General features: G+C 45.8%; 1 protein-coding gene across 4 annotated transcripts in view; it reads left to right on the forward strand.

The window, feature by feature from the left end:
* The window catches only part of ENPP6 (ectonucleotide pyrophosphatase/phosphodiesterase 6), a 245,630-nt gene extending 231,063 nt beyond the window's left edge, over positions 1 to 14,567 (forward strand). For all 4 annotated transcript variants that reach the window (XM_012472543.3, XM_064369857.1, XM_064369863.1 and 1 more), the window contains 2 exons: positions 3,262 to 3,385; positions 9,212 to 14,567. In XM_012472543.3, the coding sequence (XP_012327966.1) occupies positions 3,262 to 3,385; positions 9,212 to 9,417 (330 nt within the window). In that variant the 3' untranslated portion in view covers positions 9,418 to 14,567. The remainder of the gene's footprint in view (positions 1 to 3,261; positions 3,386 to 9,211) is intronic.
* Positions 14,568 to 14,908: the final 341 nt, after the last annotated feature.

A 14,908-nucleotide genomic window follows, 5' to 3' on the forward strand; every position in this document is an offset into this window, starting at 1 on the left:
GATAAGCGGGAGCCACCCCCTCCAGCACATATTGCAGGAGAACCGCGTGCTTCCTGCTTCCCTGGGAACTGGCTGCCCACCCAGCAGTGGGATCCCACTTACAGGCGCCCCTCCCCCTGAACACAGACACACAAGCCCTCCCTCTACCCTTGTTTCTCACCTTCGGCCAGATCTGGAGGGCTGGGTGGCCTCCCCGGATGTCACTAGGTGGCGCCATGTGGCAGTCCCTGGGCCCCGTGGGGGCTGGATGGGGCCAGCAGCCCAACCCGGAGCTGCAGATCCACAGGTGGGAATTCCCGCCCTGGAGGCAGAGGGATCTGTGACAGGCCCGTCTTCGTAGGTGTGGCCTCCGCTGTGTGCCCTCAAAAAGGTAATGTGGGGTACGAAGCAAAGGTGCTAAAAGCCACTGGCAGAGGGAAAAGAAGAAAATCATCGCTGCAGCATTATGAAATGAAGGCTGTGCAGGGACGCGATCCAGTCCGTCGCTTACACCAGACAGTTACCTGTGCACCTGACCCGCAAGGTGGTTATGATTCTTTCATCAGTGAGAACCACTGTTTTTCTGGGGCAACTTATTATTTTAAGAAAAACAAGTGGATTTTACCCATGACTAGAAAGATCCTACATCGCCTTCAGGGCTGGGGTTTATCGTTGCTGTGTGTTTATTTGTGGAATCTAGGCTGTACGTTTCAAATCAGGCCATCAGTCTTCATCTCTCTTGCTGCTGTTCTTTGTCGTGGGGCACACAGAGGCCATGAGGTTCGTATTTGGTGAGGTCGTTAATAGCAAAAGTGTTCTACTTCGTCCTTCTGAGCTCACCGCCTTGTAGGCTGTGAGAGGGAGAAGCAACACATTAAATTAGCCGACGAGGCTGAATTGGGATGCGTTGTGATCATCACCATGGACAGATAAGGAACAAAAAGAGAAAGTTAGAGATGCAGTCAGTGAGCGAAACCTTCCCGTGGAAAAACACAAGCCACAGCTGGAGAAGGAGGGACGGGGGATGCGGGAAACTCAGGGAACGGAGAAACTTGGAAAGCTGCAGTGCGAGGGGGCGATTTATGGGGTGAGAGCAGATGGCTGTGCAATGTGATATGACAGCTAAGCAAGCGCAGGCAGGCTCAGCCCTCACGACCCACGCTGCCCGGCTGCCTGGCCCCGCCAGCGGGAGCATCTGTGGACCAGACCGCTGCCACCTAGTGAGCATCTATTGCGTGTCAAGGACTTAGCATACAGTCATGCCATCCCCACAGACCCTGCAAGGAGGCCAGAGCCAGCAGGGAGGCCACAGCTCAGAGAAGTGAAAGAGCCAGGATCCCAGAGCTAGAAATTTAACCCAATTTAATGCACCAACCCAGTTCCAGAATCTTGTTAGTGCTCTGTGTCTGGCCACACTTTGTGAGTGAGGATGTGATGCAGTGACCTCTAGCAGTGCAGAGTGGAAGTGGCCCAGGCAGCAGGAGACAGATGAGCTGGGTTCCAATCCCAGCCCTGCCTTGCACTAGCTGTGTGACTCTGACTGTCACTTAACCTCTCTGAGCCGTAGTCCCTTCAACTACAAAATGGTGGAAACGGTATCATCCCCACTGGGATGTTACACGGTTAACTGGACGTTGGTGTCAGCTCTCAGTGAACTGCTTGGCTGACTAAACACGTGATACTGTTACTAGTCTTGGGAGCCAACCTGAAAATTGCTGGAAGCTTAGCAGTCTTGAGTCTACACATTCATCATGACCAGCCTATTCTACCTTCTGCATTTGAAAATATTAAATATTTTTGTAATATTGAAACGTGCTTAGCAAGAATGCACTGTGCATCCTTGGAGGTCTTAGAAGGATGAGTGGCTTCTGAGGTGCATGGCTAGGCTTATGCTCACTGGCTTCAGCCTCCGTGGGATTTGCAAAACTTTCTCTTAGCCCTCTATTTCATAGCAAGTGAGCATCTGTAGTCTTAAGAAAATTTGGTTCCGAAGAAAAGACGGGTGCTGGGAAGTGATGGTTCTGGAACCCATCCCAAAGGAAGAGTGGGTGAGGAAAATGAAGATCTGCAGAACCTGGACCAGGGGAGCAAAGGTGCTGTCTTCCAGTGTGTGCAGTAATGGAGGAGAGGAGGCTGGCTCGGAGCTGCTCCCAAGGGCAGGGCTAGGAGGAAGAACAGCAGGGCGGGCTGCATGGGAGAGGGTGTTAGGATGTGCTGAGGGGACCCCTCTGGGCTCCAGCTGCTTTGCTAGGAAATGTAGTGATTAGACAGATGCTGTTTCTCGACAATTCTCCATCAACTGGATAGCCTGCCATTCAATTCAATGCTGACACAGTACCTGGAGGGAGAGTGGGCCTCACAGGCAAAGGGCTCCGTCGCACAAGGCCGCCCCCACTCAGATGCCAGCCACAAGTCCCGGGTCTCCAGCCTACTGGCACCTGTGTTTGATTTGGCTACATTCGAGGGGTCACATGACCCTACTTCAGGTTTGATCATTCACTAGGACAAATCACAGAACTCAAGAAAGCACAGTGTGTTTAAGATGACTGTTTTATTGTAATGGATGCCCCTTGGGAATCACATATAGAGAGGCACGTGGGAAAGAAAGCATGGGAGGGGAGGCACGGAGAGCTTCCAGGAGGGGCTCCTGGAACCTCATTCCCCGTGGGCTTCACGTGGGGTTTCTTTGCAAGGATCTGAGTGAGGAAATCACAGGTCAGGTGATTGGACTCAATCTCTAACCCCTCTCCCCTCCTGTGGTCAGATTCCTCTGGTGGCCAGCCCCCACCCTGAAGCTGTCTAGCCCCCAACCCCAGAACCCATCTCAGTAGCATTAACTCAGGTGTGGGAGAAAGTAGCTCCTTACGAATGAAAAACAAGAGATGTTCCTATCGCTCGGGAAATTGTACTGGTTTTAGGAGCACTGGGTTACAAACCTGAGACAAAGACCAGATACATTTTTGATGACGTGGCATGTACGCTTTAACATCCCTGCTGCCACTAACTTACTATATTTAGTTGCTCTAAAACTGATTATGGGATACAATTCAGCCCCATGTAGGAAAACACCTTGCTAACCAGAGCACTTAGCCATTGAATAGGCTGCTGCCCAGGGTCTGAGCTGCCTGGAGCAGGAAGTGCCCCAGTGGAGGCTGGGTGGCTCAGTCAGAGTGCAGGGGAGGAAAGACCCCCGTGGAGCGGCAGCGTGGAGCAGATGCCCGCTCAGCGCCGCGATCAGGACGTCAGGATGCAGTGTCACATGACTGCCTTGCTTGGTTTCAGAATCGAGAGATGCTTCCGTTTTGGATGAATAGCACCGGCAAACGGGAAGGCTGGCAGCGTGGATGGCACGGCTACGACAACGAGCTCATGGACATGCGGGGCATCTTCCTGGCCTTCGGACCTGGTAGGCAAGGAACTGTCCCAACACTCTCAGGCCCTGTTCCCAAGGAAGTGTCTGTAAGGGGGGCCACGGGTGCCAGGAGATGCTGCAGGGATTTCCTTCCAGACCCTCTTTATGAGCCAAGCAGAGCAAACCCAGCCGGTCTCCATGAAACAGCTTTTGCTGGCTTCCTTTCAAATGCTTCTTGGGTTTGGCAAATGTGGCCAAATACTTTTCCTTGTAAATTTTAAATCCTGAATGCAGTGAAGAAAATGTATTCCACATGTTTGTGATTCATTTTTTACCTAATCCATCAAAATGTTATTTCACAGCTATCTGATGTCCAGAAAAGCTTATGGGACACCAGGTTGCTGACAGCTGTGAGTCTCGCAGTTGATGTGATCGCTTCTTGGGGTCTGGCTCTTCCACGGGCCTTCCCGTCTAGAGCACTCGCCTCAGGGAGGCTTAGTTAGTTTAGGGTCCGACCAGAAGCTGGGATGTGAAGGGCAGCCATGGAAGTGACCTTGAGCCTGATTTTAAGAATGAATGAGCCAGAATGATGAGGGATGCCTTGGATGAGAACAAATTTGCTGTGTCTTCCTTGACCAGATTAATTCCTAGGGCTGGGGGAGAGGGGAGACAGGGAGGGCGTATCTGTCATTTGATTTAACAGATGGATCCCTGTCAAGTCATACTTTGGAAAACTTTGCCAAACACTCTGAAGATCTTACCACTACCTGAACACCCTCTTCTCCCAAAAACAAAAATTAAAAAGGGAAGAAAAGCATTCAACAGCCCTCAACCCTCAGCTGACTGGTTCATGAGCTATCCTTCTTTCTTAACACAGTCCCTCCTCTTGTACTAAATAGAAGCAGCGTATACCCTGATACCTGTATTCTGAATGCCTTTTTCTAGATATAGATCAAAATGTTTCAGCCCATAAAAGTCCATGTTTTCAGTCGAGCGTGGTGGCTCATGCCTGTAATCCCAGCATTTTGGGAGGCTGAGGCCGGTGGATCACGAGGTCAGGAGTTCGAGACCAGCCTGACCAACATGGTGAAACCCCAGCTCTACTTAAAAATACAAAAATTAGCTGGGCATGGTGGCACACACCTGTAATCCCAGCTACTTGGGAGGCTGAGGCAGGAGAATTGCTTGAACCCGGGAGGCAAAGATTGTGGTGAGCAGAGAGCATGCCATTGCACTCCAGCCTGGGCGACAGAGTGAGACTCCATTTCAAAAAAAAAAGTTCACGCTTTCCTTTCATATTATAGGTTAGACATCACATCTACAAGCTCTGCTCATCTCTTCAATGTAGTGAGATCAAGGACATATGTCAGCATCCCCCTCCAGCCTACCACAGTGACTCTACTTTCCACAAAATCCCTGTTAAGAAATATGAGGTGTCAGTTTCTGCGACCTTCATGGGTGCCTGAACTTAGAAACACATTAGTACAAATCCCTTTCCATATGTGATCCAGGTTCCCAAGTCCTCAAGGGAGCATTAGAAGCAGTAGGAGCAAATTCCCGGAGCACCAATGGCGTTCATGATGTGAGCCTAGGAGAGGGTTCTGAAGATGCCTGAGCATGTTGTGTTTCACCAGTAATAGTTATGAGGAGCTTCCTGTCAACTGAGCCCCAGGTCAGCTATGCAGAGCCCAAAAGCTAAAGGAATTAGGAACGGAGCACGCTGAGGGTCACTGCTGGACTACACTGGATACATTCCAGGGCCGTGGTGTTTCTCTGGGAGAACATTAGTCAGCAAGGCTTTCATTCAAAAGCATCACACTCTCCATTCCCAGAGGAGGGAAATAAGATCATGAATGCAAACCAGTTGTCTGCTGAAGGACTATATACAAATGAGAGTCTCAGGAATATTTTTAGAGCAGAACCAAACTCCAAATCCCAAATTTTAAGCAAGGTACCCAAAGCTCATTAGCTTAAAGTTAAAATTCAGTGGAGAGAGTCTGTCCATTAACAGAGGCTTCCATCATTGACTAAAAGCTCCCGGTCTTTTACAGACAGATAGATGACCCCTGATGAAAATGGACTGGGTTAATTGCAAAATGTTTTCAGGCAGATACAGCGTGAGGAGAGCCTCCCACAAACCATCACATTCTGGCTCCAATTCTCATGAAAGATTAAACAGCTTTACACACTGACTGTTTACTGAGAAGAAAATTTAAGAGCAAGGCCTTTAATAGCTATCTAGCTGCACTTTGAGATAAAGGTGCATCCCTCCTGATTAACTGCATGTGCTTCTTGCTTAGGGAGAAACTGGGCATCGCTGCGGCTGCCCAGATGCAGCCTTAGAAGTCAGTGAGCCTGGTCCAGCAAAGAGAAGGGGAAGTAATTCTGCAGGAGAGCCTCTCTCTGGTTAATCCCAGTTTCTAATTTGAACAGTCTAATCTTGCCCTGGAGAACTCCACGTTCAAGATAAGACAGCAGGAGTGAGTCAGTGAGCCGCCTGCGAGCTAGCAAGCATCGCTGGGAAGGCAGCCCCAGGTGGCCAGACACAGGGTAAGCCTGCAGAACCTCCTCTCTGTAAGAGACCCATTTTTAATATCCAAAAAAATGTAAATGCACGAGGATAACTTGGATTCCCAGTCCATGTCTGAAATGCCATTTTGAGCTAGTAGAGCCTGTCTAGGTCCTCAGTTGGATCAGGCATTGTTTTGCTCTTCAGGAATTTTCTAAAAGCTTTCATTCCAGCCTGGATCATTTCTGCATTAAGCCCAAAGCACCATCCCTGCAGAACAGGAGGTCATGAACTAGATGGAATGGGAAAGAAATCCCAGTTGATTTCATATTTTCAATGTAAAAAGATATTTTCTAATACTTTTGTCAGAATTTGATCTCAGTTTTTCCTGTGAAGTGTTAAAGAAGAGGATTTTTGTTTTGTTTTGTTTTTAGAGACAGGGTCTCACTGTGTCGAGGCTGGAGTGCAGTGGCGTGATGGCTTACTTGTAGCCTCCATCTCCTGGGTTCAAGAGATTCTCCTGCCTCAGCCTCCTGAGTAGCTGGGACTGCAGACACATACTACTAGCTACTTTTTTATTTTTGTAGAGTTGCGGTCTTGCTATATTGCCCAGGCTGGTCTCGCACTCCTCAGCCTCAAGCCATCCTCCTGCCTCAGCCTCCCAAAGTGCTGGGATTACAGGTGTGAGCCCTAGTGCCCATCCAGTGGATATTTAAAAGGCTGGGGGACATCTGGGCTTACTGTCGTCCACTGCCTCACGTGCCCTCCCACCCACACACGGCAAGGCATGGCACCATGTGGTGGCGGTAGGATTAGTACATCCAGGTCACATGACAAGGAGACAGAAGAGTTGCTTCCATATCGCTGGAACAACCATTCCACTGACATCTTCTGCTTCAGCTGATTCCTCGGAAAGAGAAAAGTAAACACCATGCTCATCTGATTGACTGATTTGCCTCGATACGGAGAGGGCTGGCATACTGGGCAGCGCTTACTTTTTCCTCTCTGGGCAGGTTTTATATATAAACACACACAGATATATTTTACGTGTGTGTGTGTGTGTGTGTGTGTGTGTATATATATATATATATATTACATATATATGTATATACTTTTTTTTTTGAGACAGAGTCTTGCTCTGTCACCCAGGCTGGAGTGCAACAGCTCAATCTCAGCTCACTGCAACCTCTGCCTCCCAGGTTCAAGTGATTCTCCTGACTCAGCCTCCTGAGTAGCTGAGATTGCAGGCACCTGCCACCATGCTGGCTAGTTTTTGTATTTTTTTGTGGAGACGGGGTTCCATCATGTCGGTCAGGCTGGTCTTGAACTACCGAGTTCAGGTGATTTGCCCACCTCGGCCTTCCAAAGTGCTGGGATTACAGGCGTGAGCCACTGCACCCAGCCGGGTTTTACATTTTTGAAAACTAATTTTTACTCTAAAAAAAATTGACCCTTATCCTCCCTGCCCCTGAAGAAAAGTGAAACCTTCAAATAATTTACAAAGTGAATATATTCAAACCATGGTTTGCCCTTGTCATACATATTTATTAATAAATACTAGCAGTGACCATTTACTGAGTATATGTGCCAGGAACGATGACTTCCCAGGCCTATTTCCTGAGGTCACAGCTAGTGCGTGCAGGGCAGCAGGCTGGTGCTGGAGCCTACACACCTCTTCGCGTTGCATTCAACTTTAATCCTCCAGAGGGAGCAAAGCCTGTCACGTGAGCAGTTGCCCTGGATCTAACATACTGTGTGGCGGAAGCATCTGTATTTAACTTTTTTCCAATTTGTAATTCTAGGATGAATAAAGGAGAATTCGGTGTGGATGCCTCTGGAATATATTGCTGTGTGCTGTTGTTTGCTTTTTAACTAAAGTATTTATGATGATTTAGCAAAGCAAATTATAAAGATTATTTTCTAATATCTTAGAAAATTTGGCTTTACAGCCCCCCAAACAACTCATTTCCTTTAAAACTTGCAGGAGAACTAAAATGCACAGGCACAGGCCTCTATCAGTGGCTAAAATCTCCTCCCTCAATTCAACCTTAATGTAGCACTGGGTATTTTGTTGGAAGCTCTGGTCTGGGGCCTAGAAGTGAAGTTGCGTATGTGTATTACTAAGATCTTGCATTCACTCTTTAAATGGACAAGTGCTTTGAATTCTGTCTCTCGTTTGCCCCTGTAGAGAAGGAGGCAGTGCACTTGATTGAAATCCCTCCACAGGCTTGTGGTGTTACCCTTGGCACCCCTCGCTCCCCGCGCTGTATGTGGCCACCCTCCCTGTGTGTTCCCAGATGACTCTGGAGCTTGGGGGCCGCTCTGGGCAGAGGCACAGTGGTCTTCTCCATTAGATCTCAGAGCCTGCATATGGATCCCTGATTCAGCTATCATACCATTTTCGACATGGCTCATTTATTTTATCTATTGATAAAATGCTCCCAAGGAGTGTTCCACTGATCTTCAACACGTATTTTGGAAACCATCGCAAGGGCTGCTGAGCTAGCCAGCACCGAGAAAATGGCACAGTTTCAGATTCCGTCAAGACCTGTGACCTCGATGGGGCGGCAAAGTGAGAAACATTCTTGAGCTGTCTTGCAGCTTCTGCAGTAGACACTGGTACTCTGGCCGTCAGTGCGGGCTAGATAGATGTTCTGGAAGATGAGCACGGCATTTATTTGGTTAAGGGCAAGACAGTCACTCTGTGACCATACAGGCTCTACTGTGCTCTGCAGACATGGAGCAGCAGCAGATGGCCCTTCAGCATCCCCCCAGTCCCCCAAAGGAAGTGCTGTTGTCACAAAGAGAGCACAGTTATGCACAAAGAAAGACTGTTTGTTTGCTGATTTTATTTGAGACAGGATCTCACTCTCTTGCCCAGGCTGGAGTATAACAGCACCATCTTGGCTCACTGCAGCCTTGAACTCCTGGGCCTAAGTGATCTGCTTGCCTCAGCCTTCCGAGTAGTTGGGACTACAGGTGCACACCACCATGCCTGGTTTAAAACATTTTTTTTCAGAGAGAGTCTTTTTCTGTCATCCACACTGCTCTCAAACTCCTGGGCTCGGGCAATCCTCCCTTCTCAGCCTCCCAACTTGCTGAGACTACAGGTGTCAGCCCTGAAGCCTGGCTCTGCTGCTTGTCTTTTAAAGAAATTCATCTCCATGAGCCATAGAAAGCTATTTTCCTTTCTACCCTACAGCCTTCCAGACACTCTTCCACGTTCATACTTGCTAGGCCCATACCCCACTGATGGAGCTGATTCCCTCATCTCCATGTCACCTGCAGCCTGAATATAATTCTTCCTTATTGCGCTCAGCCCACCTCTGCTCTGGAGCTGCCACGACAGCTTGTTTCCCTTTCTTTTTCAGATTTCAAGTCCAACTTCAGAGCTGCTCCCATCAGATCGGTGGACGTCTACAACGTCATGTGCAACGTGATGGGCATCGCCCCGCTGCCCAACAACGGGTCCTGGTCCAGGGTGATGTGTATGCTGAAGGGAAGCGCCGGCACCACTCCGCCCACCCAGCCCAGCCACTGCGCCCTGGCCCTGATTCTTCTCTTCCTGCTTGCATGACTGATCGTATTGCTTGTCCCCTCACCAAAAAAAACACCATCTGCAAAGTAGGCCTCCAAAGCAGAACGATTTTCATTTCATGTGTGAATAATAGCTTCATTAACACAATCGAGGCCATGCAAACTGTAAATATATTACTCTTGGATAACTGTATACATAAAAGTTCCTACTTGTTAAAAAAGATACAAACTTTGTTTTTCCAGAAGGTAGGAAAAGCCAAGCTTCCCATTTCTTCCGTTATATGTCATTTTCTCCTTTCTTTTCACAACGTTACTCAGGACGAACTCTGAGCAGGGGCCTGCTCCTGCAACAACCAAACTTGGAGTGGATATTGCAGACAGAGGTGGCTCTGGGTCGCTCTCGGTCCCAACTTGCACAAAGCAGCTCCTCAGACCAGGCCCTTGTGTGTGCCCTGTCCACACCCAGGAGCCATCCTCAGGGTCTGTGGCCACAATCCTGTAATGTTCCTTCCATCCCAGCTAAAAGGAGGTCCACACAAAAGTGAAAGCTACTGTCTATTTCTGACCCAGCTCATGGAATTTTTTCATCTTATACTGAGTCGCAGAAAGGACATAACTTAGCATGGATTACCAATCAATCCAAAAATCAATACATCACTAAGGATTGGAGAACTCATAGAACAAGGTGAAATACAGGAGTCCCCTCCCAAAATCTGAGTGCACGAAAATTTCTCCCTTGCCTTGAAGAGCAGGAAAGCTTCTGACGGACATAGGCTTCTGTGAGACTGATCACACATGGTACATCATGGCATGAAGCCTGGCACATAGCTGGCCCTGCATGATGGACTGATGGATGGCCTGCCTGCCCGTCCACCTGGGCAAAGGCTTCCTCAGACACTGCTGCTCTGTGGGCTGGGACAAGGATGGCTCGCTAATGAGAATGTGGAGGCATCAGCAAGGATCTCAGTTGGCTGCTTGAAGGGTGATGCACTAAACCTCAGTCCTGGGCACATGGCTTGCTCAACAACAGAAAATGGTGCTGGGTGGAGAATGGAGCAGAATCCAACATAATGCAGCAGAATCCCAGTCACTGACCAACTAACGGGTAGTTCGATTAGGAAACAGTTTGGCCAAAATGCCACCTCCGAGACGTAAGTTATTTTGATGCCCTTGAGAAGAGCCATGGAGCCTGAGTTGAAATATTTTTAGCTTAGTCATCTGTGTTTGCTGTAGTAGAACTTGTAACACAAGAGGTAATTGTCTTTTTACATGATCAGTCATTTCTATCTATATACATACATGTGTGTATATATATACATGCATACACTATTATTGCATTAAAAATGAGTTTCAGCTGGACATGGTGGCTCACACCTGTAATCCCAACTCTTTGGGAGGCCAAGGAGGGATGATCCCTTGAGGCCAGGAGTTCCAGACTAGCTTGGGCAACACAGGGAAATCCCATCTCTACAAAACATAAAAGATTTTTTAAAAATTAGCCAGGCATGGTGGCACATGCCTGTGGTCTCAACTACTTGGGAGGCAGAAGCAGGAGGATCACTTGAGTCTGGGAGGTCAAGGCTGCAATGAGCTGTGACTGCACCACTGCACGCCAGCCTGGACAACAGGGTAAGACCCCATTCCCCCAACAAAAAAAGTTTGCACTAAATGAGGTACATCTGCAAGTGAGACTTTTTGTCAAGAGAAGGCAATATGTTAGATCTCCTCAGGACGATAGAAGCCTTATATGGTGTGTTACCTTGAAAACGGAATATCAACATTCACCCTGATTCAGGAAGGCTGGGGGCTGTCTCCATGCCATGAATCACGAGAGTAAAGGATCACGGCTTAAAAATACTGAATTTGCCTCCACAAAAGATTTCTAAGGATTTATGTAATGTGTTTTAAAAGTGCCAGCAAACCATCAGATCAATTGGAAAGAAGGCAACTCCTCAGCCTTTGTTATCTGGTTGAAAACAAATGAGTACTTTCAAAACATTGGCAGTAGTTGTTGAAAAAGACATCTATTGTTCAAAGTTTCTTTCTCTTTAAAGGACGGTGTTCCAATGAATTCAGTGGAGCCCACTCTCCTCCACTGTGAAGGAAGAATCCCTAAGAGAGATTCAGATGATTAAATTAATAGTGATCATCAAATTCGAGAGAGGCATAAACTTAGCCTTACGTTTTTGTCTTTCCTGAACTCTTCTGCCATTTTCCTGCTTCACTCATCCTGAAAATCTGCACGTTACATAATAAAACTTTAGGTATTTGTCTGACAAAGTGTAATTACTCAACTGAATAAATGAATGAGAATAAGATACAAAAAAAATCATGAATCCTGGTAAACAATAAAGATAATTCAGACACTGAGGGGGAAAAAAAAGATTTTTGCTTAAAATAATGCAGACATTTTTGATGGCTTATGTGGTGAAAATTTTTCCCTTTCATTTTTATTTTTTAAGGAGAACAAATTTTCATTTTGTTTTCTAAGGAGAACAAATTACATTGTTCTCCTTAGAAAAAATCCACTTTCTCTAAATGTGTTTTTTTTCATATGAGTAAAATCTGCTAGGAATATGTATAGACACCTTTTTTCCTGGATTGCTTTTTGAATTCACTGCTGATTCCCGGACAAAGATAATTGGGTTGACCGACTGAGGACAAATGAAAAAAATGAGCCCCAGATTAAAGATGAGGCTTTAATTCAGTTTTAATAATTGTCATTCTGACTGGTATGAGATGATATCTCCTTGTGGTTTTGATCTGCATTTCTCTAATGATCAATCATGATGAACTTTTTTTCATATGTTTGTTGGCTGTATAAATGTCTTCTTTTGAGAAGTATCTGTTCATATCCTTTGTCCACTTTTTGATGGGATGGGGTTGTTTTTTTCTTGTAAATTTGTTTAAGTTCCTTGTAGATTTTGATATTAGACCTTTGTCAGATATGTAGATTGCAGAAATATTCTCCCATTCTGATACTATTCTGACGATAGTTTCTTTTGCTGTGCAGAAGCTCCTTAGTTTAATTAGATCCCATTTGTCAATTTTGGCTTTTGTTGTCATTGCTTTTGGTGTTTTAGTCATGAAGTCTTTGCCCATGCCTATGTCCTGAATAGTATTGCCTAGGTTTTCTTCTAGGCTTTTTATAGTTTTTGGTTTTACATTTAAGTCTTCTTTAATTCATCTCCAGTTAATTTTTGCATAAGGTGTAAGGAAGGGGTCCAGTTTCAGTTTTCTGCACATGGCTAGCCAGTTTTCCGCACATGGCTAGCCAGTTTTCCCAGTACCATTTCTTAAGTAGGAAATCTTTTCTGCATAGCATGTTTTTATCTGGTTTGTTGAAGATCAGATGGCTGTAGATGTGTGGTGTTGTTTCTGAGGTCTCTTTTCTGTTCCATTGGTGTATATGTCTGTTTTGGTACCAGTACCATGCTGTTTTGGTTACTGTAGCCTTGTAGTATAATTTGCAGTCAGATGCCTCCAGCTTTGTTCTTTTTTGCTTAGAATTGTCTTGGCTATATGGGCTCTTTTGAGCCATTATTAAAAAGTCAGGAAACAATAGATGCTGGCGAGGCTGTGGAGAAATAGGAATACTTTTACACTGTTAGTGGGAGTGTAAATTAGTTCAACCATTGTGGAAGACAGTGTGGCAATTCCTAAAGGATCTAGAACCAGAAATGCCATTTGACCCAGCAATCCCATTACTGGGAAAAAACCCAAAGGATTATAAATCATTCTACTATAAAGACACATGCACACATATGTTTACTGCAGCACTATTTACAATATCAAAGGCTTGGAACCAACCCAAATGCCCATCAATGATAGATTGGATAAAGAAAATGTGGCACATGTACACCATGGAATACTACGCAGCCTTAAAAAAAAGAATGAGATCATGTCCTTTGCAGGGACATGGATGAAGCTGGAACCCATCATTCTCAGCAAAGTAACACAGGAAAACCAAACACTGCAAGTTTTCACTTATAAGTGGGAGTTGAACAACGAGAACACATGGACACAGGGAGGGGAACATCACACACTGAAGCCTGTCGGGGGTGAGGAGCAAGGGGAGGGAGAGCATTAGGACAAATACCTAGTGCACGCAGGGATTAAAACCTAGGTGATGGATTGATAGGTGGAGCAAACCACCATGGCACGTGTATACTTATGTAACAAACCTGCACGTTCTGCACATGTATCCCCGAACTTAAAGTAAAAATAGTAATTAATAATAATAATAATAATAATAAAAAGATGAGATGAGTGGCCACTTTCCCTGTCCATATGCCTTATCTCTGGAATCAAATTCAATTAAGTTGTGCAGACCTAAGAATAAACTAGATCAGGCCCAGGGGAATCCTACAACAGTCCTGGATGATAAGGTCCTAGTTTGTTTTTGTTTTTTTTTTTTTTACTTTTAAAGGAACCTTGGGAGTCCACCTCAGATCTGAGTTCATCGTTGACAGTAGTTTGCAAACTTTATGGGCTTTAAAGTCTCATGTGACCCACCTCCAGAGATGCAGGTTCAGAGAGGCTTGAGCACTTTGAAGTCACGTGGACTTAAGGCTCGAGTTTGCTCTGAGAATAGGTGGATTCTGACTTGATCCTGTAGACTCGAGTCTCCTGGGAGCTATTTCACAATCAGCGCATATCTCTAGGGGCCATGAGGCTGACACCAGCCACTAACCTCAGTTGGGTCAAGTGTCCAACCCTCCTAAACCAAAGTAGATCTGCAGCCCCAGTGGCGGAGGGAGGACCCACAAAAGGCAGACCCGGCTTCTCCACACCGCACTCCCTGTGGCTGTGAGATCCCCAACGGTGCTACAAGACACTCAGACATTGTTCAACACACACAGCTATGTTATGAATTTTCTAAGAAAGTGCTTTGCATTTCTGTAAATAGCAAGAGATTTCCAAGTGTGATTGTGGGTTTTATCTTTGTAAGCAATTTGCGATAAACCAAAGTCAGCTACTGTAAATGACTTGCTAGAAAAAAGGAAGGAGGCAGCCTCAATCGACTGGTTATAAAACATTCGAAACTTGCTCTCAGGTGTGTGCTATAGAAAATATACTTGTATGTTGCTCTGAAATCATAAATTAGCACCTAGTACAGCACCTCAGGTGTTTAATACATGTTTCATAAATATGTGTTGAATAAAAAATGAATAAATGTTATTAAGGAGACTTGCTTAAACCTCAGATATCCTCTCTGTCTGTAGTTTCTCAAATTAAATGAATTTTCCACTTTTGGCTTGCTATGTTTTCTTATTACCCAACTAACAATATAATTATGCTTTATTTCATGGGTCTAAACATATTCTATCCCAGGCTTATAAATTAGGCATGGAGGAAGGAAGGAAGGAAAGGAGGGAGGGAGGGAGGGAGAGAGAGAGGGAGGGAAAGAGGGAGGGAAGGATATTACAGTTTAAATATAGTATGCATATTAACTTTTTAAAAATATATTGAGATTGAATTCACATACCATAAAATTCATCTATTTGAAGTGTACAATTCAACAGCTTTTA

Source organism: Aotus nancymaae, unplaced genomic scaffold (genome assembly GCF_030222135.1).
Source record: "Aotus nancymaae isolate 86718 unplaced genomic scaffold, 86718_ANA_hifiasm-v0.15.2.pri h1tg000006l, whole genome shotgun sequence".
Taxonomy (NCBI): Eukaryota; Metazoa; Chordata; class Mammalia; order Primates; family Aotidae; genus Aotus; species Aotus nancymaae.